We start from the raw sequence: 22,087 nt of genomic DNA, 5'->3' as shown, positions 1-22,087 counted from the left end.
AGCTCGGGCGCGATTGCTCGGGGCTTTCTTTGGGGGCAATAAGAGCTGTAGCTGTGTCGACATACTCCTGTAATTGGTTTGATGGCCATTGTTTCCTCGCGGGCTCTGGCAAGAGCTTCCTTCTAGAACGTTGGTACGGATCGAATGAGGGGACCGGTCGAGGACAGTGGTATTTTGCGTGTCGTGAGACGAGGCAGGTTATGAGAGAGTGGTGTCTGCCGATAGTGACGAACGAAGCTCAATCAGATCAGATCATGCGAAGTTGAAGTTGAAGCTGGAGGGAAGCAGCAGGGCTTGGCGGGCCGAATAATGGGCAAAGGCTCCGCCGCGGTCAGATCTCACTGCAAGCTGCACCAGTACGAGGCCTGGTATTGGTGTGCAGTCTGCAGTCCTCATCGGTGTCAGTCCACCTCATCCTCACACCTCACGCCTCACATCCCTCTAGGCGCGAGGTCCGTGTGTAGGTAATACTACTATTGTACTATACTACTAACAACATACTACAGCGTTGTATAATTGCGGGAACTAAAGTGCTATACTGAGGTACTAGCACCCGCAGCAATCGTTCCCCGGCGCTGAGTCGTGCCTAGGTTATACCCTCCCGCCATTTATCTTTATCTTTTATTCATTACAACTTCTGGTATTGCCAATAGCCGGAGTGCCAGTGCATTTGTCCAGTGCAGTGCAGACTGGTGTTGTCACGGCTTGTTACTACTGGCATCAAACTACTCCAGACCGAACGCACCAGACCAGACCAACCGAGACCCAATCCTACATTTACAACGATACAGACGGTCCAATTCAGTCACCCAGTCGGTCATTGAGGTCAACTCTCCTTCAGTGCGCACACCCTACCTACCTTGGGCACTGCCACGATGCAGATGTCGACGGGCTCATCGAACATGAATGCGCATGCGCATGACAATGCCAATCCGAATGCGAATGCGCACGCAAACACCAGTCCCAAGCACAACATGAAGCCGAAGCGAAAGGTCCCCTACCACCATCACCATGTCCTCCGCCACAAACCTCAATCTCTTCCTTCTGCCGAACCAGCGCTCATGGAGCAGGATGCGGTGGACAAGCTTCTGACCGACTTTGTCAAGAGCATATGCGAGGAGGAGGCGATCAAACAAGGCATTACCGATCCGGTCATCGAGTCGGTCGCCTTGGAAGAGCTGGTCTCCGTGGCAGATGAATGTATGAGATGAAGTTCCTCTATTTGTCCCGGCTTGACCGGCTATATTCCCGGGCCTAACTGTTCTCTAGTCATGATGAAATTCCTCTCAAGAGTGCGTCGGTCAATGCAGGCAGCGCGCCGAAGCGTTCCCATAGCCACCGATTTCGAAACCGCCATCGACGTCCTACAAGTACCGCGACCCGACGACCAACTGGAACCCTACAAAACCTCACCTCGCATCAACCCTCCTCTACTACCAACACCGCCCCCCGAAGATGAATTCCACAACACCGTTGAACTGCCTCCCGCTTTTCTCGGTCCTGAACTCGATGGACACGGCCAGCTCCACCGGTTCTCCTTCAACACCAAAGGCCTGCCAGAACTGCCCTCGGCGCATACATACAAGAACACGCCTGTATATCCGCAGCGAGAAACCGATACCCGGAAAATCCGTGAACTGGCGACGCAGGAAGGCAAGCTGGGCGAGCAGGCTTTGCGAAAGCTGGCCGGCGCGGTCAAACTAGACGCGGCGCATCCGCTTGAAACCAACGGCTCGACGCAGAAGATTTCCACCACCCCTCAACAGCAGAAAAAGGGCCACAAGGGAACTAGTATCTCTGTAGAGGCCATCTTTGAAGAAACACTGCGGGATTTGTTGGCCAAAGAGCCCGGTGGCTTCGAGCTGGGTCCGATTGTGAATTGCGAAAAGGCTTATCGCATGCCGGACGATGCGCAAGCGAAGAGAAGGGCCGCGGTGACTGATCCAGCTGTCCCCAACGGTCTCGAAAAGAGGACCAACTCAACGACCACAAATAGAGTGGACGTGGACGCCATGCAGATTTGATCTGATTCCACAGATTGCCACAGGATGTGGTCAAAATCATCATGGCTGATTCTTCACACATAGCATGGCGTTGGTGGTGGGATATCCCCAAAGGCGAGGGATTTGCATATGCATATGATACCCCGGATAGCGTTGTGACATAGACCAAAAGAAGTGCGTTGCGATGCGTCTCTTCATTTTTGCGGCCAAAAGTAATTGCCATAATTAGCGTATGAGTCTGCTTGTATTTCGCGGTTCGTGGATGGAGTGTTGTTTTTGTTCGTAGACTGGGCCATCGTAGACGCAGGCGGGCTCCAAGCGTGTTCGCCCTCCCAAGCGGTCGTTTCGACGTGGAACTCTTTTCCGCGTTTATCTTGACATCTGGTCATGTAGGCGTTCATGTTAGTGATCAAGAGCAACGTTCTTGGCGGAAACTGGAAGGGAGCAAGAGTAGAGTAGAGAGACCAGTTATGGTCCGGAGCGGAAGGAGGGAGGACAACTTATATCGTACTTTCTAAACAACCTCACAAAAGGAAAACACTCCATCCTCGCCGTGCCCGTCGAGCTGGCCATGGCTCGCTCATATTGCTGCTCGGGAGTGGTGCAGCTGTACTGGACCAGCTCGAGCAGGGCGCAGTCTTTCTTGAGATTGAATCCGCTCGGTAGTTTTCGGGCTTTTTCCTTGAACTCGACGGTGTGGTAATGGACGCGCTGTTCGAGTTCGCTTACTGGGAAGGGGTGTTCGGGCGGAGCCATAGCAGAGAGGTCCTCCACGAGGTCGTGGTATGGGCAAGTACAGTAATTGTATGTATGTGGAAGTGTAGAGGGTGTGGATGTCAATGGACCGCCAGTGCCGCGGCGGACGATGGAGTCGGACTTGAAGTTATGGAACAACACACGACTCTTGTTCTGCTTTGTTTTCCTACCACCTACTTACTGTACTACAACAAAGTCAATGTTCATTTTCGCGCTTCAGTCATGGCGCGGACATGTCTGCGCAACGATATGGAGCTAGAATCCTCGAGGAGGTGCACGAGGCGAATCTCGAGAATGTGAGTGCGTTCGAGTTGTTGTCACAGTACTGCTACAGTACCCAACTAGTCTATTCGCATGTGTGGAACCAGACCAGAAGACTATATCCATTTCGTGCTTGATCTCAATCACAAGCCTTGCAACAATTGCAACACGATCAATGGGCTGATACTTTATTGTCTTCTTTCTGGGCAACAGCTCCTAGCCGATCTCAGACATATAGTGAACCCAGCTCCGGAATATGTGCTGGGGATACCACAGCTTGACGAGGTGCTTGAGAGTGTTTGGTATGCCGAAAACCGGCCTCAGGTTCAGGCTCAACCTCAACCTCAGCCTGATGTTACACCACAACACCGAGGATGGACATCAATACCACCGGCAGGCATAGGCACTCACAGAGGCGAAGCCAGTCTGCCACTGAATCAAGACGACGAGAATGAGAACACCGGACCACTGGCAGTCGACTCTGACGATGCCCAAGACGAGGATGAGGATATTGTCCACGCTGATGAACATCAAAGCCATCACCATCGACAACTACCACAGATATCAAGCCGACAAGCCAAATCCAAACCCAAAACTAACCACCCCCCAGCAGCAACCATCGAGATATCAAGTCCCAAATCCGCCACCGGCAAAACAACACTACTCTACTATCTCTGCGCGGTCGCAACACTGCCCGTTGAGTCAGGAGGCAAAGGCTCAACGGTAGTCTATATCGATAGTGATGGCCGGTTCTCGGCTAGTCGGCTGATGCAGGTGATGAAGCATTATATTGCCACCAGCAAACAGAAACAGACTACTACTACTCCCGGCGATGTTGGTTCTCATTCCTTGTCCAACAAGAATCACAAGGGCAAGAGCAAGGACCCAAATCCAAGCCGAGACAATGACAAACCCAACAACGTCAACATCAACACAACCAGTGACCGTGCCCATGTCAATGAGAGTGAGAGTGAGAGTGATACTACTAGTATCGCCCTCGAAGCCCTCCAACACATCCACGTTTTCCGACCGCAATCGTCCAACCAAGTCGTGACAATCTTACAGTCACTGCCAGAGTTTCTTTTCGATCGGTCGAAAATACAATCTTCGGTCTATCGACATTTGGGGCTACTTGTTCTCGACTCGGCTACTGCGTTTTATTGGCAGGATCGGTTTGATAGGGACATGGCGAGGCTTGGTGGTACAGAGTCGAGTGGGTTTCAAGCACCAGCAGAAACAAAACCAGCAACAGGTAATACTGCGTCAGAAATCATCCACCATTTAAAATCTCTACAGCGGAGATTCGACTGTATCGTGGCGTTCACAACGACGATCTTGAACCACTCGACGTCAGCAACTCAAACGCAACCACAAGCACAGTCTCAACTGCATTCCCATTCCTCGTCTAGAACAGATCCAGCACCACCACCAGAATCAAAATCAGTCCCCACAACACAATGGTCAACCTACGCCACACTGACACTCGACCTCTCGCGCATCTCGGTCCCTCAATTCCCGCCTCAACTGACACTCTCCGAGTGTTTGGCGGATGCAGATAAAAGATTCGCTGCGATGCGGAATACGAGGATACAAATCCGAGTCCGTGGACCTCCTGGAGGAGTCCCTGTCGTACTCAAAACCACGGATGAGGGCGTCGATATCGAGTCGACTTGAGTCCACTTGAGTCGACTACGGATTTGACAGATGAGAATCAAAAGAGATGATAACACTGATGCTGGAGTGCGCGGACTTCCAAATCATGTGCCATACATAGTACTACTCTGTACTACTACTACCACTACCCGCATATGTACCTATGTACCTGGTAGTCCGTCTATTGTACGTGTACGCTACCCTCCCCAACTGGGTAGGTACAATGTAGGTTACGCTACGCGACGTAAATTCACAACATGAAAGATAGATGCTCAATGTTCAATACTCAAGGCTCAAATTGAGGCATGCTCAAAAGCAACCGAAAGTCTTGAATTGTTGGGTAGTAGTAGTAGTAGTAGTCCTTCACTAGCAGTTGTTGATGCTCATTCAAGTTGAGGCCCGGCCGTTCCAAGTCTCATCCCTTGAATCAACTGTCACCCGCTGCTCTCGGTGGGCGATACAGTAGTCAGCCACTCTCTTCGCTACTAGCACTATCACTACTAGCAGCATCACCATCACCATCACCATCACCACCTTCACCATGGTCATCGTTGTCATTGCCAACTTTCTGCCGTTTCGCAGCTGGAGGAACAGACTCCTAATATTCTTCCATCATGTCTTCGTCAATGTCGTCGTTTGCCGCGCCGCGGCCCACACCTTTTAAAGTGCCGCCGCCATTGCCGTTGCCGTTGGCATTCTTCTTGTCATCGTCTCTGATCTTCTTGAGTTTCTTCAAGTAGTCAATATATTCGCGACTGACTTCCATGCGATGCTCCGTGTCTTGAACATATCCCAACAGACTCTGTAGGTGTTCGGTATGATCTTTCAGGTCTTTCTCAACTTCTGCCTCGGTTTGAGTCCTAGTAATAGTCGAACTGCTAGTGCGACTAGATGACAAGAACCGCAAAATCTGGACACCTGCTTTGCTCTGTAAAATCGTGGCTTGGATGTCGCCTTTTTCAACCAGATCCTGCAGATATGCTCGCGTTTCATCCACATTTGTTGGATCCGGAGACGTCCTCTTGGCGACTTCGGCGATGGGCAATGCACCGAATATGCGTCCGAGTCTGGAGACCGAAAACTTTCGGAAGGCTTGATAGACCTCAATCATGAGACCGTAATTTCCCTCGTCTTGCCAGATGTTGGTGCCGACTTCGATTTCCGCGCGTAGTTTTTGGGCGTTGCCAGATTTGAAGGCGTCGGCGACACATTGGTACGGCTTGGAGACGGCGCGGACATGTTTGATTGCTGTTGGGCTGGCGGTTTTGGGCATCGAAGGCGCAGATCCGTTCAACAACAATCCTACCAAAATCCACTTCTTGTAGGCTTCGACCATGATTGCGCTCGCTACGTTTTGAAACACAGGGGCTGAAACCACTGTCTCGAAAAAGAACTGCGCTTCTTTGTATCGTCTCATGGCTAGATAGCACATGCCACCCAGCAGATAATACTCGAGGTACATGCGGTTTGTGATCGGGTATGTCAGACCAGTCGTCTGGTTCAGGTATGTCCAGGTTGGTGCACCATCAACACACAGGTATTTGTAGGTTCGTTGGTCGACTGGAGCCGCCGTGGGGACGTGGTAGATTGGTCGGTCGAGAATGTCAATGGCTTCCGAATAGGCCTGCGCAAGTAAACAGAGTCGGATAAAGGATCGGTGTGTTGAGGTCAACGTGGATGAAGTGCTGTCGAGTCGCAGGATGACATGGTGTAGCAGTTGGATCGCAGGTACGTAGTTTGATGTCTGTTCGGCGCCCCAGGAAACATAATCCACCAGCCGCGTCAATAGTCCTCCACAGTATCGCACTTGTACCGGGTCGAATTCGAGAAGTGCTTGCACGATGTGCTGCCATAATGGTCCGTTGGGGAGCGCTGTGGGCGGTAACTGGCGGGCAGGAATCTTTCCACCGGCAGGAGAGGTTTCGAGGGTGACCAGCAAGGCGTGCAGGTAGACTATGGTATGAGTAGCTGGTGAGATGTTCTGGATATGTAAGAGTCAGTGCTTGCACAACATTTCACGGCTCCCGATGACTTGGAGCGAGTGACCTACATTAAGAATGTCTGGCGTCAGAGACAAGTCGTCCAGTGTGATCCTCTTAAGTTTCGACGAGAGTCCCGCGGCAAGTTTGTCGTATTGTTCAGGGTCTTGACTGAGTAGAGTAGAGTCAAGAGCCGCGCTCTCCTCCACGACCCTGTCCATGGCAGCGTCTGAAGGACGGCAACAAAGTCGTTGGTTGTGATCACGGGAATGCCATGTGAAATCGGAGAACGGACCAGGCAAGGACACTCAGCGGTGATGGAACTAGAGTTCCGAACGTTTGCACAAAGCAAACCTTTGGAATGCCAGGTAGAAAATTTGTCACCCAGGAGCTGAAACCTATTGAAGACTGAGAGTAGGAATATTGCGACGGTACTGAGGCGGCGTTGACCTACGTTGTGTGAGATACAATCTGGTGTGGTTATTGAAGGACCCCAAACTGCGACTGCGGGCGTCACCAGTAGTCGTCGTACTAGCGCGATAGCAGACATGGAATCATGACTAAGCTGTCGCAGCCTTCCCCAGGTCTTGGCGTCGCTCAGCCTTACGGCACAGCTGCCATTCACCCTAGTAGGCGGGATCTATTGTTCGCGACAACTACAGACTCAGCTACTACTTAAGCACCGTAGTTCTGTTCAGATTCAAAAGTGCCGCCGTGAGCGAGGAGACACTGCATGTCGCCATGCACAAAGAAACAGTCAACCTTTGCCTGGCCATCATCCACATAATCATTCCTCATAGAAGCTATCCTGAACTAGAGCAGCACTGTCTTATCCCAGCCGCAATGGAGAGCTACCACTCGATCCTGTCATGACCTCGACGTCCTCAAAATCAAGGTCCCAGGCATCTATGTCTGCCCACTTATCCTTACTGATGGCTGCTGTCCTGGTGTCATCCGCTGGGGTCATGTTTGTGTGTATGACAGTCGGCTCGACTGATGTCTTTTCGGCAATCGCAATGTCCGAATCACATGGCGAGCCATCTTGAACGTCGATATTTTCTTTGTCTCCGCCATCCGTGGGATCTTGGCCTTCGCGGAGGGAGCCACCAAGCGGCTTCGGCCGTCCTCGCGTTCTCCTTTCGGACATTGAATTCAAACTTGTAAAGTTGACGGTGGAAAGCTGTGAGGGAGACTTAGTTGATCGATTCCTTCGGATAGAAGTAGATGTGGAGGGCGTAAGGACAGGCGCCTTGGTAGTGGTAAGGTTTCTCGTACTTTGTTTTGATTGCGAATCGGACCCTGCAACAGCAGCAGAGTTGCCCCGCTTCGACATATTTCCAGCCTTCGAACCGCCATTCTTTGCAAATTTCTTTGATGGCTGCTTGCGCCGGGTTTTGCGACCGGCCTTGGGAGGGAGGAAAGTGGACTCGTCATTTTCACTCGCTCCGTCCGACTGAGGTAGACCGGGGGCATCAGAATCGACCGCTATATCGAAGTCGGCCTGCGTCCCTTTGGGTACCCGAGCAGTCCTCCGCCGTTTCTTCGGCATTAGAGCTTGTAACTCCCCCGTCGCCATGGCGGGGGCCGGTTTCGTTGTCGGTGCCTGCCTCGATTTCCGGGTCGGTGCCGCCGAAGGCAGCGGCGCAGGTGATGCGGACAGTGAAGAACTGCTTCTAGGCAAGGCCATGATGTCTTGATCGTCGTCATCAACCTTATCTTGTGATTTGTGGCTTGATTTTCGGCCTGAGATTCGCCGCGTAGACACCGGCAGAAGAGAAGAGGATGGTCCATGTGTACCATTAATGAGAGGCGAGGTCGCGCTGGGTTCACTCTCTTTTCTGGGAGAAGTATTGACCGCCTCCGTCTCCGGCTGAAACACCCTAGCAGAATCCAACTTACGCTTTTTCGAAGAGGTAGTGTGCACCGCATTCGTGGCCGGGGAGGAAGCAATGCTGCGTGGTCCGAGAAGATTCAATGGAGTCGACTCCGCGTCGGGGAGGAACTGCTCCTCGTCTTCTGGGCCGAAGCTCGATGAATCGTGATCGAGCTCCTGCAGTATGCTGGGTTGCCGTCGCCGGGGTTTTAGCGTACCCAGTATCGAGTTCTCTCTGGTAGGCGTGGGCTGTGCCGATCGCACAATACGCCCCGAAGGTTTGACAGCAGATGACATCGGCGCAGGTGCAGGTGCAGAATCCTGTGCCGGTGCATTCGTGCCCTTGTTGGCATCTCCAGCCGCATGAGTTTTCCTCTCTTGGGCGCGCGTTCTACTCGACTCAGAAGATCCCCTTGAACGGGCCTCCTGTTCAGCCTTTGCAAGAATATCGTCCCCGGCCCGGACCATATTCTTCCTTCGCTGGGCGCGACTGGGAAAATTGCCCGGCTTATCGCCCTTGCCCACGCCACCGGAAGCATAAATTTCCTGTCGCCGTGTGTTTCCACCACGTCGACCATTTCCCTTGACAACGAGCCCATCACTGTCGTCGCTGTCGTTTGGTCTCTCCCCAATTCGTTTATGCGCAAGCTTCTTCTCCAACTCTAGCCGGGCAGGATTACTGTTAGGAATCTTCTGACCATGTCGAGGGAAGGGTGAATAGCGGTTGTTGTTTCGGCGGCGGAGAGGCGCGCGAGGCATGATAGCTGGAGTCGCAAGAGCTGCAGCTGCAGCTCAGTAGAAGGGCGACACCAGATTCAGTTGTAAAAGAGTGGACATGCGAGGATGAAGGGGTCCTATTTGATGCGCAACTGGGAGTGCAGGGTGGGTGGTCGAGAGGGAAATCTCGACGCGGGTGATGCGCGTGAGAGCGGGCAGATCGAAGAAGTGGGTTCCGGTTCGCTAGTTTTAGTTCACTACTGAATGTTGTTGCTTCAAGTTGCGCCGGGTCAAGAGCTCCGAGCCTGATGATGTAATACGCCAGGCGAGGGTTATGTGGGGCCTCCGGTACACGTGCTCTTCTCTAAACTGACGCCGCTTTAATAACTTCAATCCAAGGCCTAATCAACGAGTATAAATGTACCTTGGATACTATAAATGTACCTTGGGTACAGCAGGTATAGGCTCACTTAACACGGTGCGCGTATAAGGTATCAGCCTATTGCAACCGAGAACAGAGTGCTTAAGGCAACGACGAGCACAGCCCAGAGACAGGACAGCCCCGAGTCTCGCCCCAAAACCCTTTCTGCTCCATTCGTGGTTCCGTTCTTGTTGTTGTCACCACTGCCTGTATTGATCCCGAAAGGCAATCCTTGGTATCCAAACGTCAGGTTCTGTGGAATCGACGCATTGTAACATTGTCCGTTGACAATATCCAGCCCTGTCAAATCATCAGGCACTCGGAAGAACATGTAACTCTGCTGGTTGAGGTTCTTAAAGCCTTCAGTATTATATGGAAACTTGTCGCCCGAGTCGGTGGAGGAGGTGTTGCGGAGGAATATACACTGGACCTGACCTGGATACTCCGTCGCCATCTCGGGATAGTCTCGCATAACGTCCGAATTGCTGGTGTCAGCCACTAGGATGAACTTGCGGTGGGGAAAGGTTTGGAAGATTCTCTCCAGGAGCCATTTGCGGATGGACAGTGTTGCCGACACATCGCTGAAGTTGAGCGGCCGTGTATCAAAACTCCCACCCGGATACGTGGCATAGATGAACTGCATGTAGTTGCGTGTGATTTGCTCCGGTGTCGTGGTCAAGTAGTGAAAATGCATGTTCGGGAGGCTGACAGACCAGTTGCGGTATATGTCCGGCATATTCATCCATGGAGTAAACGGGCGAGCGAATGAGTTGAGCAACCCTTCCTTCGGTTGATATATCTTGGTGACACGGAGGATATCGTCAATGTCGCTGATGACGGTCAATCCTTCATCTGAAACGAGGTACGATGTTGCATTGCCAGTATCAGTGCCCTGCGCGTAAACATTGAGTCGCTGCGGCGGAATCTCGCCGGTACCAGGCGTCAGAGCCAAAGACGTATTGTCAATGGGGATAAAGACGTCAAAGTCTCCTTCTGGAGTTGTCAGATATGGAAGCGTGACGACCTGTTCGCCTCCTGCCGGGGTCACGCCACCACCTCCTCCCGGTTGTCCACTGGAACCAAACTCAGGACTAGGGAGGATATCCATGGTGACACTTTGATTGCCTTGCTGTACTACGTATATCTCTCTCGTGAGATTGCGCGCCTGGGCTTGTTGCGAAGGAGGTAGGTCGGAGACACTGGTATCGATCAGAAAGAAGTTGGCCAACTTGTCCACGGTCTCATCAGATATATTCGGCTGCTTGAAAACATTCCCATGTATCCGCAAGTTCCAGCCATTATCAGTCCAATTGCCGTATCCAGGAATATTCAAGACTTGGGTGGGAGTGGCCGCGAGATCGGAACTGCTCACTCCGAGCGAGCTCGCGACCTGACTTCCGGTAGGCAAACCTTGTAGATTGGGAAGCAAGCCATTGGAGACATATGATGGAATAGCCGTGCCCAACTCGCTGAACACCGAGTTGACATACGAGTCCAGCTTCGAAGTCAGGTCATTAACGATACCCCGCTTGTCTCCTGCGTATGTCCCATAGACCGCAAGTGTTGGTGTAGGAGCAGGGGTTATCAAGGCTATCTCGTCCAAAGAGACCTCAGTAGGTAGCGTAAAAGCTCGATCGAGGAAAAGCGAGAGGATGAGGAAGGGGAGGCTCGTGTAGGAGGGTATGTACATGGAGGGCTGCGCTTGTCAGCGAGACCCCCGAATGAACTGTCTGCTCAGAAGTGCGTACCAGCGGGTGACCAGACACCTAGCAAAAGCGAGCAGCCCAACCAATGCAAACCCCAAGTACAGTATGCAGTGAGCGCTAGGTCAATAGCACCCAAGGGCGAACACACGACCGAGGAAAAGAGCGAAGGACACGCGCGCAGCGAACGACTTTTGCAACCCGAAAAGAATGCACAACGTGAAACTGTACGAGGAACCAACGAGACAAGGGCACAAGTGATGAGGACGGTAGGTGAGCCAAACGGTATGTCCAGCAGTGGAAACAGCGACTTCAACTGAACTTGAACTTCAAGTTGACGGGATCGTTGAAAGGGCTGATGATCTCGGCCTAAGGAGGCCGAAGCCTGTCGCGGGCCGTGGCTCTGCCCGGGGTCATCCGATGACATCATGTCAACAACCATCACCACACATCTCAGGTATCTACCTGGTAGTATGTTCTTCCTGTATGAAACCTACAGGCACCGACAGAAAGGTATGTAGCTACCTTGAGAAAATGGGCAGTAGATTATAGATATAAAAAAAAGGAGAACAGATGAAAAGTACTTTTGCAATGGTCCCGCTTCGGGAACCACCTCGCTACGATCATGGCTGCGTCTAGTCATGGACGGGATGCAGATCTGGTTGATTGCAAGTTGGTTTGTCAAGTGGTCTGTGCTTTGAGTACACTGCCAGTGAGTGATATGCATCCATTCATCGCGATCTTCAGATCTGCAGTTCTTGCTCCTTCTCGTCATCCTCCTCCATCAGATCAAATCAACCCTTTACTCGACAAGAACGCTTTGACGCCTTCGCCCACGCCCTCAGGGCTCGGTTTCGCAGCACACACGTCCGCGTCGAAGCCGAATTTGGTTTTCAGATGGTCTCTGGTTGTGGGACCAATAGTGACAATCACATATGTTTGCGGCTGATCGTCCTGGTCAACAGCATCAGAATCACCTTGAGCCGCACCACCAACATGATGACGAGAGTTGGCTGGTCTGTCACGATTTTCCCAGCGACCAGTTGCCGCTGCTGTCAGCCTGTTCGACTCGTCAATGAACCCGAGCGCGCGGAGCATGGACTCGCTGCCCTGCGGACTAAAAACCACAACGACCACGATTGGGGATTTGTCAAGTTTGGACGACCGGATCATCGCTTCAAAATCGCGCTGGAACGAACTCATCACGTCGGTAGAGTAGACTTCGACCTCGTCGACGGAGATCCGCTGCCGAGGGTGTAATTTGTTTTCCGGGTCCATCAACGTTTTGGGGATGATGTCTCGTCTTTGCTCGCCTACGAGGAACAAGAGACCTTTTTTCCTTTGATTTTCTTGGTTCTGTTGCTGATCTTGATTCTCGTGCACAGTTCGACTTCGGATATCCTCGAGCTTCTCTTCGATGGAATGCTGCTTGTTGTGTCTCTCGCCGACTGCAGCAACACCATCTCTCGTCGGCCTTGTGGTGTATATGCTCTGTTCATCCCGGGCGTTGTAATGTGACAGAATGTATTGCCCCAATTGGGCGCCCGTGCCATGCTCGCCCAGAACGACAGGTGCCAGACGAGCGAACGGCGATGGCTTGTTACTGCTGCTGGGTGACGAGGCCAACCCACACTCGGAGACGAGAGTATTCAACGCGCGCGATGTGGCCGGGCCGACCGAGTAGATTGGAAAGGAAGAAGACCCGGCGGAGGGCGATGACTGAGCACATTTTGCAGTGTTGCCATCTTTGGCGGCCGTCTGCTCGGTCTGTTCTCTCGACGACTGCTGGATTCCATCTCCTTCAATCACACCTGCAAAAACAAAACTCCACGTCAGTACAGGAAACGACCTATCTCTTTTGTGATCAGATGATCCATAGTTGTAAAAATATCTGCTGTAGCAGAGCAGGTGGATGGACAGACCATACCAATCCCAGATCCAAGCTGTATCGACTCTCCAACATACGATTGTGACACACGGTGGTTGGAGATGTGTTCTCTTTCCACGCTCTTAACCACTTCGGTCCACGCCTCCACGGCCCTCTGACTCGTGAATATCATTCCGCCATACCTCTGGCTTAGAGTTTCGCTTTCAAGGGCCTCCTTTAACACGGCTAGGTTTTCGACATGTGGTCGGTGCTCGAGGACCGGGACGAACTGCGGCACGAACGAATAAGACGAAGATGGAGATGTTGCTCCAATTGCTTCTTCTTGTTGTGTCGTATTTCTCGCCGATGCGGGCGTTGTGGCAAAGTACTCTTCATAAGCGTCGTGTGGTTGAGACCGCGTCTTGAGGAGGAGGACGGGGATTGTGAGCGACGAAGAAGGAGGATGGGCGGCCATTCTGGCAGACTATCGAACGAGTCGAGAGATGCCAGTGATCCTAGGACACGCTTGCACCGGGTCGCGTTGATTTGGGTTATGTTATGGTTGCGCTGCTCAACTTATCGTGGTGGAGCATGACGCTGAGCAGGTTCTTTTTCCGGCGCCGTTATTTCCTACTCGAGGAGGGATAAACAGATGGACGCTGATATCACAGCCAGAGAAGCTTCAGATCGAATAAGCCCGCCGAAGCCAGAGAGGCACACGCTGAAAGAGGTGTTGTTGCTTGGCTTTCTCCAGTGGAGCGTTTATATTTTCAACCAACCGACTGTTGATACTCGACCGAGCAGATGATGATTCTGTTCTTGGACTTTGGGTCTTACTATGTCCTCGCCTCGCTACCAATCCCTTGCACCTGAAGACGCAGACATAGTCCGCTGCACACAGGCAATTGCACAAGGATCCAACATCTCGCGCATGGGAAAGTCGGGAAAGTCTCAAGTGGTATATAGATGTGGGACAAGCGGGATGAATTGACACAAAGCGCGGGGAACATCCGCAATCTGTTCCGAGAGGCTGAAGGTGGGTTGCACACCAACACCACTGAGAACACTGCACCATCCAACTTGCATTTGAAAACCAAAAAAATTTATAGACTGTATCACCTATATGTGTATGCACTGCTACGATAACTTGAACAGGATTAAGACCAGAAGCAACCTCGACAAAAAGCCGTAGAAAGGCCGATGAATCAGTCTCGAATTATCAATTATATATCACCAGGTATTTATTATTCTCCGGATATCCCACTGCTACCCAAGTTGAACCATACCTATAAATCCACAAGGTATTCAATTCAACTTCCTGTTAATATCGACCTTCCCATTCTCTTCGCATCCATCCAACCACTCCATCTAACATCTCAAATCTACACCGTGGCAGGCCATCTATCAGATCCAGGTCCCCCAAAGGAGACTTGACCATCATCCTCCTCTCTCCTCTCCCCTCTCCCCTTCCATTGTAGACCCTCACCACCCTCACTTCCTCTTCCTCTTCTCACCCTCAGTCCCTTTTTCACCCTCACGTACACCAATCCCCAAACAAAACCCCGCCCTCAACAAAGCACAAATCCCCGTAACCACCACCGCAAACCAATCCTCACTCCTCCACTTCAACAAACTCAACCGTCCCTGCTGCCTATACGCCAAAGCCGCCGCCCCCAAAATCACCACATCCACAACCAACACCGACCCCTGCCAGACTCTCCAGACTTTCAGATCCCTCGTGCAGCGATACAGCAGCGCACTCATGGAGAACGTCAACAGCGAGTACGCGCCCAACTGGTTGTAGATGACTCTATGTGCGGGATCGATGACGAAGTCTGAACTGGGTACAGACACAGAACCTCTGGTTATGGTTTCAGGGATATATGTGGATAACAACACGGGCGGGTTGAATAGGCCTGCGTAGGCGCCGGTAAGGGATAGAACGGGTCGATCCATTTGAACCAGATGGTGTAGATGGGGGAAATTTGGATTCTGGGTGATGATGTAGTTGAAACTGAGGGTGCCATGGTGAAAGAGAGTTGGACCAGACACTGGCACCCCAGGGTTACTGATAAATAGTGAGAGTGATCGGAAAAGAAGATTCTGCCTTAAGCTGGAGTTCCTTAAGTTCTCGGCGATGAATGAGTACCTGGTGGGTAGCTGTAGACTCGGACGTTCTGCCAGAAGTACCAGTACTAGTAACAAAACAGTCCGCCTGAGGGAATGAGGCTAGTGGAACCTGGTACTAGTAGTATTCCATGAGGTGCTCGAGAATGAGGACGGGAGAGTGTCTTGCCTCACGGAACACTGGCAGGCCTTACCTTAATATATACCACAACACCGCTGATCTGTCAGTTGAGGTGAGCTGGTCCCACCGGTCGGTAACTTGAAACTTATAAATTCTGACCTTTAGGTAGCAAGAATGATGAACCAAAACAAGAGACAAAGGCCAACCTATTGTAGAAAGCGACCGTGGCTGAAATCTGCTATACCAGGACCAGTATGTAGGTGCTAGCTGTCCAGTGAGAGATAAGAATCTCTTCAGGCGACCAGATGATCGACCCTTCACCTCCACTTGCGGCATCGCATAGGTACATCGGTAACTTGAAGCGTCCAGCTTGAAGGGCTTCGTAAGGCTAACCACTGTCTCAGCATGTCTTGGCCAGTCTATTGCTTAGGTACTAGTAGGATACCAAGTATATAGTACATACAGTGGTAAAGGTGTGCTCAGCGGCCTAGAGTACCGTTCCGAAGTGATGGTATTCAATGCCTCACTTCGCTCCTCTCCGCCCTGCCTCAGTCTTGAGCAATACCAATACCTTCCGGGTACCTGGCAGAGGGTAGGGCAATCAATGGGTCAACGATATTGATATTCATAACGATCGGAAAGGAAGACGAAATCGGTACTGGACTTCTGCACAGCCTCTCTACCCAAAGAGCCAGCGTTGTGTTCTGTACTGGGAGCAATATACAACAAAAGGCCATGGATGTTGTTTGCGAGCCCCTTTGGGAGATGAGTATTAGTCTGCCGGCCGTCCTTGAGTTCGTCAATCAGCTCATCAAGTCTGTCGACCAATGACTGGTGGTGGAAACTCAACATCCAACCACTGCACATCACAATCCTTGTCTTTGTTTGTCTCTCCACCAACTACCCATGCACATCAGCCCCTACCCCGGCCAGGAGAGCAAACAATTCTGAATTCTCTCTCCAGGAAGAAAAGAAAAAATTCCTTTTCATTTGTGCAGTCAATGACAAGCCAGACCAGGCAGGATGGAATTGAATTGAATCCGCTGGCTCCAGCTGTTGCTGCCGCGGATCTAGCAAGTTTGAAATGATTCAAGTTGATCCAGAGTGCGGTGTTTGAGTAGTAAGAGGGTCGATCAGGCTTTTCCCCAGTTCCAGGTCGCACAACAGCTGTCATATTAGCCTTGGGGAAGGGGCAAATCATCCAACCACGGTGCGTCTAGAATCACGGACAGCTCCAGCCCCAGCCGGGCTGGCATCCTTGCATGCTCAAGTTTGGCTTGATACTGCAAGCAATACTGTAGTAGTTTGACGATAAGCTTGACAGAAAAGCGGCCGGAAACAAATGGACTGTTTGATTGTCTATATCGATATCGACGGCCGCCGCGTCTAAGTGACCAACAAGATGCTGCTGATCTCGATGTATCTAGTTCTTCCAAGTCAGAACCTGCATTGCTCGTTTGTCACAGGTCGATATACAGCAATTCTGTTGCCGGCTCTCTCCGCCGAAATGGAATCTTAGTTGAAGCCTGGTCGGGCCAAAAGGAAAAATTCCCTGCCGTTCTAGACGATAGGCTTGTCTTGCCTATGCAACGGGGCGATACACCCAAAACATGCGGGCAATCATGGTCGTCGTCCGGTTTGGCATTGGTGTGCGTCCCACATATCCGTCTGCCACGAGGAGCCCTTGCGGTGCGGAAGCCTGCATGAGTCAAACTCGCTAAGCCGGTGGTTGCGTACCATTCACCGCGGCATATTTGACTTCAGGCTCGCGGAAGCCGTCTTCGTGAGCGAATCCCGTTGAGCTTATCCTTTTGATGCGAAAAAGGCCCGAGGATTTGAATATCGTCTTGTGCTTGATGCTGATGCCCAATCGAGGTTTGCAAGCCTCGCCGCACGCAGGTAATCGTGGCTCTTGTGCCGAAGCCTACCCATCGCATGTGGATCGAAACACACAGTTCATATGTTTGCTCTCTCTCATCTTCGATGGGCTGGCTGGGCGATACAATATATATGGAGCGTCCAAAGGCAAAAACCGCCCTCACAAGTCTGTGACACTCACTCGCTGTGCTCACGACCACTCGTACCATCTTGCACATACACATACCATTTTTTCGGGCTGTTTAATCGACCTCCCTCTCGGTTCTTTTCTTCGCCGCCACAATGCCTCAAACACAGCCGGTGGGACCAAGGGCGCCAAAGGATGATTTCATGAGAGCCTTGGGGTTGAGCACCACCGACCCACGCCATGAGGGTTACTACCGGGCCATGCGGGTACGCCTCGAAAACATTTATCAGGGCAACCGTTGGGGTCCATGCTCACCAAGAAAACAGGAGGAAGCCATTGCTGTATACAACAGATTGAATTCCGACCGATCCAGCCTGATTGATGAAAAACGAAACGATGCCTCCACCACGCCTCCTTTCTTTTGGCACCACATCCGTCCAGAGCGTCGCCGACAAGCAATCATCGATACATGGCAACTGGCAAAACCAGGAACCATTCAACGCACGCTGTTTGATCGTGGTGCAACGACCGGCGAACATGCCCCGAATTGGGTCACTCTGTGGTTGCTATACAGTGTCTTCCGCTCCAGAGACATTCGCAACAATCGCAATCGCCGGGCTGGAGAAAGTGGTGCTGGGGGAGGTAAGAAACATAGCCATGACTCCCACCACATGCACAAGGCTAACACACTATGTGGTGCCGCAGGTCACAGTTCGGGATCCCACGACGCTGCCATTTTCGACCCTGCCAGAGACAAGTATGTGCGTCGTTGAGGCGGATTGTGGTTGCAACATCGGGTGGCATATCTGTATGATTCTGGGGAGGCTATCGGGTAGATCTTAATGGTGTTTAATCGTCATCTTCGTCCTCATCGTCACCTTTTTTCGACTTTGATTTGCCGTTGGCATTCTTCCGTTCTTGTCTCAGTGCCTTGGTGACCTCTTCATCGTGCTCATCAACAGTCTCGTCCCATTCCACATCATATTCCGCGGCCACTGCCTTGATTTCCTTTCTGATGGCATTGGCTTCCTCGATCAAGGCCTCCCATTTGTGGATGTTGAACCCCTTTTGTTGGTACAGGCGGGATTGTCGACGAGAAATCGTGAGGTTCAACGCTGAGCGGTAGGAGACCTCCCGGTTATGATAGAGGAACCACATATAACCCCCAATTATGCAACTGAGGCCCGTCAAATATGTAACCGGCTCCATTACGTCCCATCCGAGGTCCGTTTCGAACGTAAGTCGATACACAAGATACCAGTACCCGATGAGAATGCCGCACCCTCCCATGGCAATGCGCTGACCAGCTTTGTGGGCCGCCTCATCACATTCTTTCTTGACGGCCGCCATGTCAGCAATCTGCCTAGATATTCTCCGCAGTCGCTGTCGCAAGTAATATGTTCTATCGTTGAACGAAGGGACAGCAACTTTGATGGGCCTGGGACTCCCTTCTATCTCGACTTCGAATTCTTTCGCACGAGCAGCGTCTCTGATAAAGTCGCCGATTTCCGTGGACAAGCTCCATCGCACGAACTCGCCTTCGTCCTTGCCCTTGCCTTCGCGGCCTGCACCACTGTAGCTCTCAACACCTCCATCGCGGCGAGGCTGATCTGGAGCACTGGTTGCATCCTCCTGCTCCTTTGACGGCTTCTTGATGCTTTTCATTTCATCGTCTTTGGATTCCATGGCCCGAAAAGACACTTTGGGTAGTCTCCCTTCGCCCTTTTCATTGGTGATGCTGGGCAATTCCGACTGGATCAACCGTTCAAGATAGGACAGTGGTTGTTGTGGATGGACGAGTAGTGCAAGAGGGGCCACGTCCTTGCGGTCGGAATTCTGGTCGATCGTCGTAAGAGGGAGCACTAATTTGAGGAGTCTCGAAGGCGTGGTCAGTAGTTTTCCTGGGATAGAACAGTTAGCATGTGTCGAAAGCAGGCAGTCAGGGTCATGCTCACGCACCTTTGGTCATGGCCCCAGCTGACCGTTGTCTTCGCACAGGAGGCTCCTCTGCTCCCTGACGGTGCCATGGCGTGCGTTCCTGCTTTTCATGCTCTTGGGCAACTGCGTTGTCGAACTCGGACAATGCTTCATCGATCCCCTGCTGATTGAGATCTCGAGCTTTCTGCTGGCCCGAGATGCTTCTGACGCTGTGGGGAGTTTGACGTGAGAATTTCACCCCTGCACACCTCGAGAGTTGAAATCCAGGACCACTGGCAGTTCCATGGAAGTACTGTCGTGCATGCTGGCCGACTACTAATCGTGTTGACACAGTCGAGGGTTGGCACAGGCGGTCAAGCTGGCGCACCGTGTACCTAAGACGAAGAGCCATTGCATGTCAAAGGGTTATTGAAGAGAGAGAAACCGCCGCTGCATATTTGACGCCATAGATTTGGCAGGATCGAGGTGATGCCAGTGGTGACCCTGTTTCGGTGACACGGAAAACGAGACGATCGATCGAATGTTGATTCTGCGACGTCATCCATCATCAACTGCCCAAGTTTCGCTCTTCACGCTGCGCCACAAGCGGATCACTTCTATCACACAACATCCTCATATCATATTCACGAGGAGCCCACCCTGGATAACTTGTGGACAAGCGTATCTCGTCTATTTGATTGTGTATGATTGAAAACAACCAGCTGGTTGAGTCAAAGTAGAGCTTCAGCATCGCTTAGCATGAGCCCCCCATAAGGTGAGGTTCGTAAGACAGTACGGGGTGAATGGCCAGAGGCGGGTAGCAAATTATGATATCCTGATTCCTTTCACAACTCAAGAACTGTATCTTGCGTGGACTCAAGTGGTTGACTCAGACAACATCCCGAACTTTAATGCCTTGTCATCATCTCTCCGACTATCACGCATCTTTCCCTGTGTATGGCTGGTTGGCTACACCACAAACTCCGTCACTATGGCTTCAATACTTTTTATACCGCCACTGGAGCAGCGCATTGGACTTCCGGCGGACATTAGCCATAAGCCACCACACCAACCACGATACATTTCCTCAGATTGATATGAATTCTGTCCAGCCAAACTCTAAAAAGTGAAATTCGTTCACATATCCTGCCAGACCGAAGAGACAGGGGTTGCAAGGTTGCCTCTCACCTGTTCACTTTGCTCAGCTTGCGAAGACAACTGACAGACTCGGACCCCCACTGGATGATTCAAACAGAAAACTGCCCGTTCCCCGATCTTTTCGTATGGCATGCACGGTCAATCAACAGATCGCTTGAGAAAACCAAAGTCCCTTTTTAGAGGTCATAACGTCGTAAATTGTGCGTAAATCGTCGCAAAATGCCAGGAAACTTCCATGCAGAAAGACCATGATCAACAGCAGCATAAAAACCTCGCTTGCATTGATGAAGCTTTGCCCCCTCAATACCGCGGTAATCCTCGTCTTCCGTGATGACTTGTGGCGGAACCGTAGGTGTCCCGTCGGCTGGTGGCCAGTCGTAGCGGATCAGCACCACGAGAATCACCCCAGTCAGGACTGCTGCCACCACTCCTGCTACTGGAGCTATCGGTGTCGCCGCAACGGTAGTCCTTTCGAGTCTCTGTCCCGCTTCTCCGACCATGGCGGCCCGAGCCTACTGGGACAGGGTTGCCCTGAATCACGCCGCCATGCGAAAAGCCGGCAGGGTAGAAGCCGTCGTTGGCAGAAAAGTTTCGACAGATGTTGAAGGCGATCAGCGCCGCTCCCTCCTTGGCCGAGGATTCCGAGGGATGGTAATTCGATGTCTGGTATTCACGGTTGTTGACCCTGACCACACATCGATACCCTGCCGGCGTATAGGTAACCTGATAGGCAGGTTCGGGCCATCGACGGCGTTGACATAGACCTGGGTAGAAACCATTGGTTAGCATCCGACATTGAACATATGCAGGTTCTCGATCTTGACTTCATGGAACTGAATTCCGGCCGATTTGCAAGGCTGTCAGACCCTATCACCCCAATTGTACTGCATACACCCAAAGAGGCGAGAAGCAAATCCCGGATGACGCGCTGAAGCCAGACGTAACAATACACTAAAACACAAACAGTCGGCGCTACAAGATAAGGTACGTACTGGCCAGATACACGGTATGCAGCATGCTGCACTCGAGGCCGTGGTACTTTGGAGCCCAACGAGTTGTGCATCCAATTGTGACCAAAAGTCTGTCCCAGAGGGAACGTTGCCGACGAGGTACTGGCTTGATGGATTATGGTCAGCAACACCAAACGTGATGCCTAAGTTAGAAAGTGAGGCGTGGTAGCTCTCCAGACACTGTCAGTGTTCCCTAGGCAGCCCAAAGTTAATATCATCGATATAGCTGGACATCATCACAGGCAAGTTGTGGAGGCATGGCCAGATATTTCATCGGCTTCACAGCAATGGAGACCCTACACTGACAGCGAAGCAAATGCAGGACGACCGGCAGCGCGTGGGGCAAACCCAAAGATTCCACAGTGGCCAAAAATCCATTCTGGTGAGCAGCGGCTGCATGGTACAGACACTGGCAGTCGATCGCGGAAAGGGTGTAGATTCTGGCTCTTCTGGCGTCGTGATGTCTTGATGTGTTGGCACACTTTTTAGCCAGTACCGGAACGTTGAAATCGGGAC

At 51.8% G+C, this 22,087-nt stretch overlaps 11 protein-coding genes across 11 annotated transcripts; 3 read left to right on the top strand and 8 right to left on the bottom strand.

Moving 5' to 3' along the window:
- The first annotated feature begins 365 nt into the window (after positions 1 to 365).
- Positions 366 to 2,236, top strand: HMPREF1120_06709 (uncharacterized protein). The gene is made up of 2 exons (XM_009160918.1): positions 366 to 1,200; positions 1,270 to 2,236. Exons 1-2 carry the CDS (start codon positions 876 to 878, stop codon positions 2,022 to 2,024), a joined length of 1,080 nt encoding a protein of 359 aa, XP_009159166.1. The 5' UTR covers positions 366 to 875; the 3' UTR covers positions 2,025 to 2,236.
- Positions 2,198 to 2,759, bottom strand: HMPREF1120_06708 (uncharacterized protein; the record flags this gene model as incomplete). Its single annotated transcript, XM_009160917.1, has 2 exons — positions 2,198 to 2,384; positions 2,515 to 2,759. The coding sequence occupies 2 exons, from the start codon at positions 2,757 to 2,759 to the stop codon at positions 2,198 to 2,200; spliced, it is 432 nt and encodes a 143-aa protein (XP_009159165.1).
- On the top strand, positions 2,677 to 5,154 carry HMPREF1120_06707 (DNA-repair protein XRCC2). The gene is made up of 2 exons (XM_009160916.1): positions 2,677 to 3,055; positions 3,234 to 5,154. The coding sequence occupies exons 1-2, from the start codon at positions 2,993 to 2,995 to the stop codon at positions 4,692 to 4,694; spliced, it is 1,524 nt and encodes a 507-aa protein (XP_009159164.1). The 5' UTR covers positions 2,677 to 2,992; the 3' UTR covers positions 4,695 to 5,154.
- Positions 5,155 to 5,271: 117 nt separating this feature from the next.
- Positions 5,272 to 6,873, bottom strand: HMPREF1120_06706 (uncharacterized protein; the record flags this gene model as incomplete). The annotated part of the gene is made up of 2 exons (XM_009160915.1): positions 5,272 to 6,654; positions 6,724 to 6,873. The coding sequence occupies 2 exons, from the start codon at positions 6,871 to 6,873 to the stop codon at positions 5,272 to 5,274; spliced, it is 1,533 nt and encodes a 510-aa protein (XP_009159163.1).
- A 608-nt stretch (positions 6,874 to 7,481) lies between these two features.
- Positions 7,482 to 9,284, bottom strand: HMPREF1120_06705 (uncharacterized protein; the record flags this gene model as incomplete). Its single annotated transcript, XM_009160914.1, has 1 exon — positions 7,482 to 9,284. One exon carries the CDS (start codon positions 9,282 to 9,284, stop codon positions 7,482 to 7,484), a length of 1,803 nt encoding a protein of 600 aa, XP_009159162.1.
- A 452-nt stretch (positions 9,285 to 9,736) lies between these two features.
- HMPREF1120_06704 (uncharacterized protein) lies at positions 9,737 to 11,353 on the bottom strand (the record flags this gene model as incomplete). Its single annotated transcript, XM_009160913.1, has 1 exon — positions 9,737 to 11,353. One exon carries the CDS (start codon positions 11,351 to 11,353, stop codon positions 9,737 to 9,739), a length of 1,617 nt encoding a protein of 538 aa, XP_009159161.1.
- Positions 11,354 to 12,155: 802 nt separating this feature from the next.
- Positions 12,156 to 13,708, bottom strand: HMPREF1120_06703 (uroporphyrinogen-III synthase; the record flags this gene model as incomplete). The annotated part of the gene is made up of 2 exons (XM_009160912.1): positions 12,156 to 13,177; positions 13,294 to 13,708. 2 exons carry the CDS (start codon positions 13,706 to 13,708, stop codon positions 12,156 to 12,158), a joined length of 1,437 nt encoding a protein of 478 aa, XP_009159160.1.
- Positions 13,709 to 14,724: 1,016 nt separating this feature from the next.
- Positions 14,725 to 15,189, bottom strand: HMPREF1120_06702 (uncharacterized protein; the record flags this gene model as incomplete). The annotated part of the gene is made up of 1 exon (XM_009160911.1): positions 14,725 to 15,189. The coding sequence occupies one exon, from the start codon at positions 15,187 to 15,189 to the stop codon at positions 14,725 to 14,727; it is 465 nt and encodes a 154-aa protein (XP_009159159.1).
- A 1,186-nt stretch (positions 15,190 to 16,375) lies between these two features.
- Positions 16,376 to 18,357, top strand: HMPREF1120_06701 (uncharacterized protein). The gene is made up of 4 exons (XM_009160910.1): positions 16,376 to 17,264; positions 17,357 to 17,752; positions 17,813 to 18,128; positions 18,192 to 18,357. The coding sequence occupies exons 2-4, from the start codon at positions 17,642 to 17,644 to the stop codon at positions 18,257 to 18,259; spliced, it is 495 nt and encodes a 164-aa protein (XP_009159158.1). The 5' UTR covers positions 16,376 to 17,264; positions 17,357 to 17,641; the 3' UTR covers positions 18,260 to 18,357.
- On the bottom strand, positions 18,336 to 19,815 carry HMPREF1120_06700 (uncharacterized protein; the record flags this gene model as incomplete). The annotated part of the gene is made up of 2 exons (XM_009160909.1): positions 18,336 to 19,387; positions 19,446 to 19,815. The coding sequence occupies 2 exons, from the start codon at positions 19,813 to 19,815 to the stop codon at positions 18,336 to 18,338; spliced, it is 1,422 nt and encodes a 473-aa protein (XP_009159157.1).
- A 1,046-nt stretch (positions 19,816 to 20,861) lies between these two features.
- HMPREF1120_06699 (uncharacterized protein) lies at positions 20,862 to 21,578 on the bottom strand (the record flags this gene model as incomplete). Its single annotated transcript, XM_009160908.1, has 2 exons — positions 20,862 to 21,325; positions 21,554 to 21,578. The coding sequence occupies 2 exons, from the start codon at positions 21,576 to 21,578 to the stop codon at positions 20,862 to 20,864; spliced, it is 489 nt and encodes a 162-aa protein (XP_009159156.1).
- Positions 21,579 to 22,087: the final 509 nt, after the last annotated feature.

This window comes from Exophiala dermatitidis, assembly GCF_000230625.1.
Source record: "Exophiala dermatitidis NIH/UT8656 unplaced genomic scaffold supercont1.5, whole genome shotgun sequence".
NCBI lineage: Eukaryota > Fungi > Ascomycota > Eurotiomycetes > Chaetothyriales > Herpotrichiellaceae > Exophiala > Exophiala dermatitidis.
The sequence above is the reverse complement of the archived record's forward strand: the minus strand, read 5'-3'. Positions and strand labels throughout refer to the sequence as shown.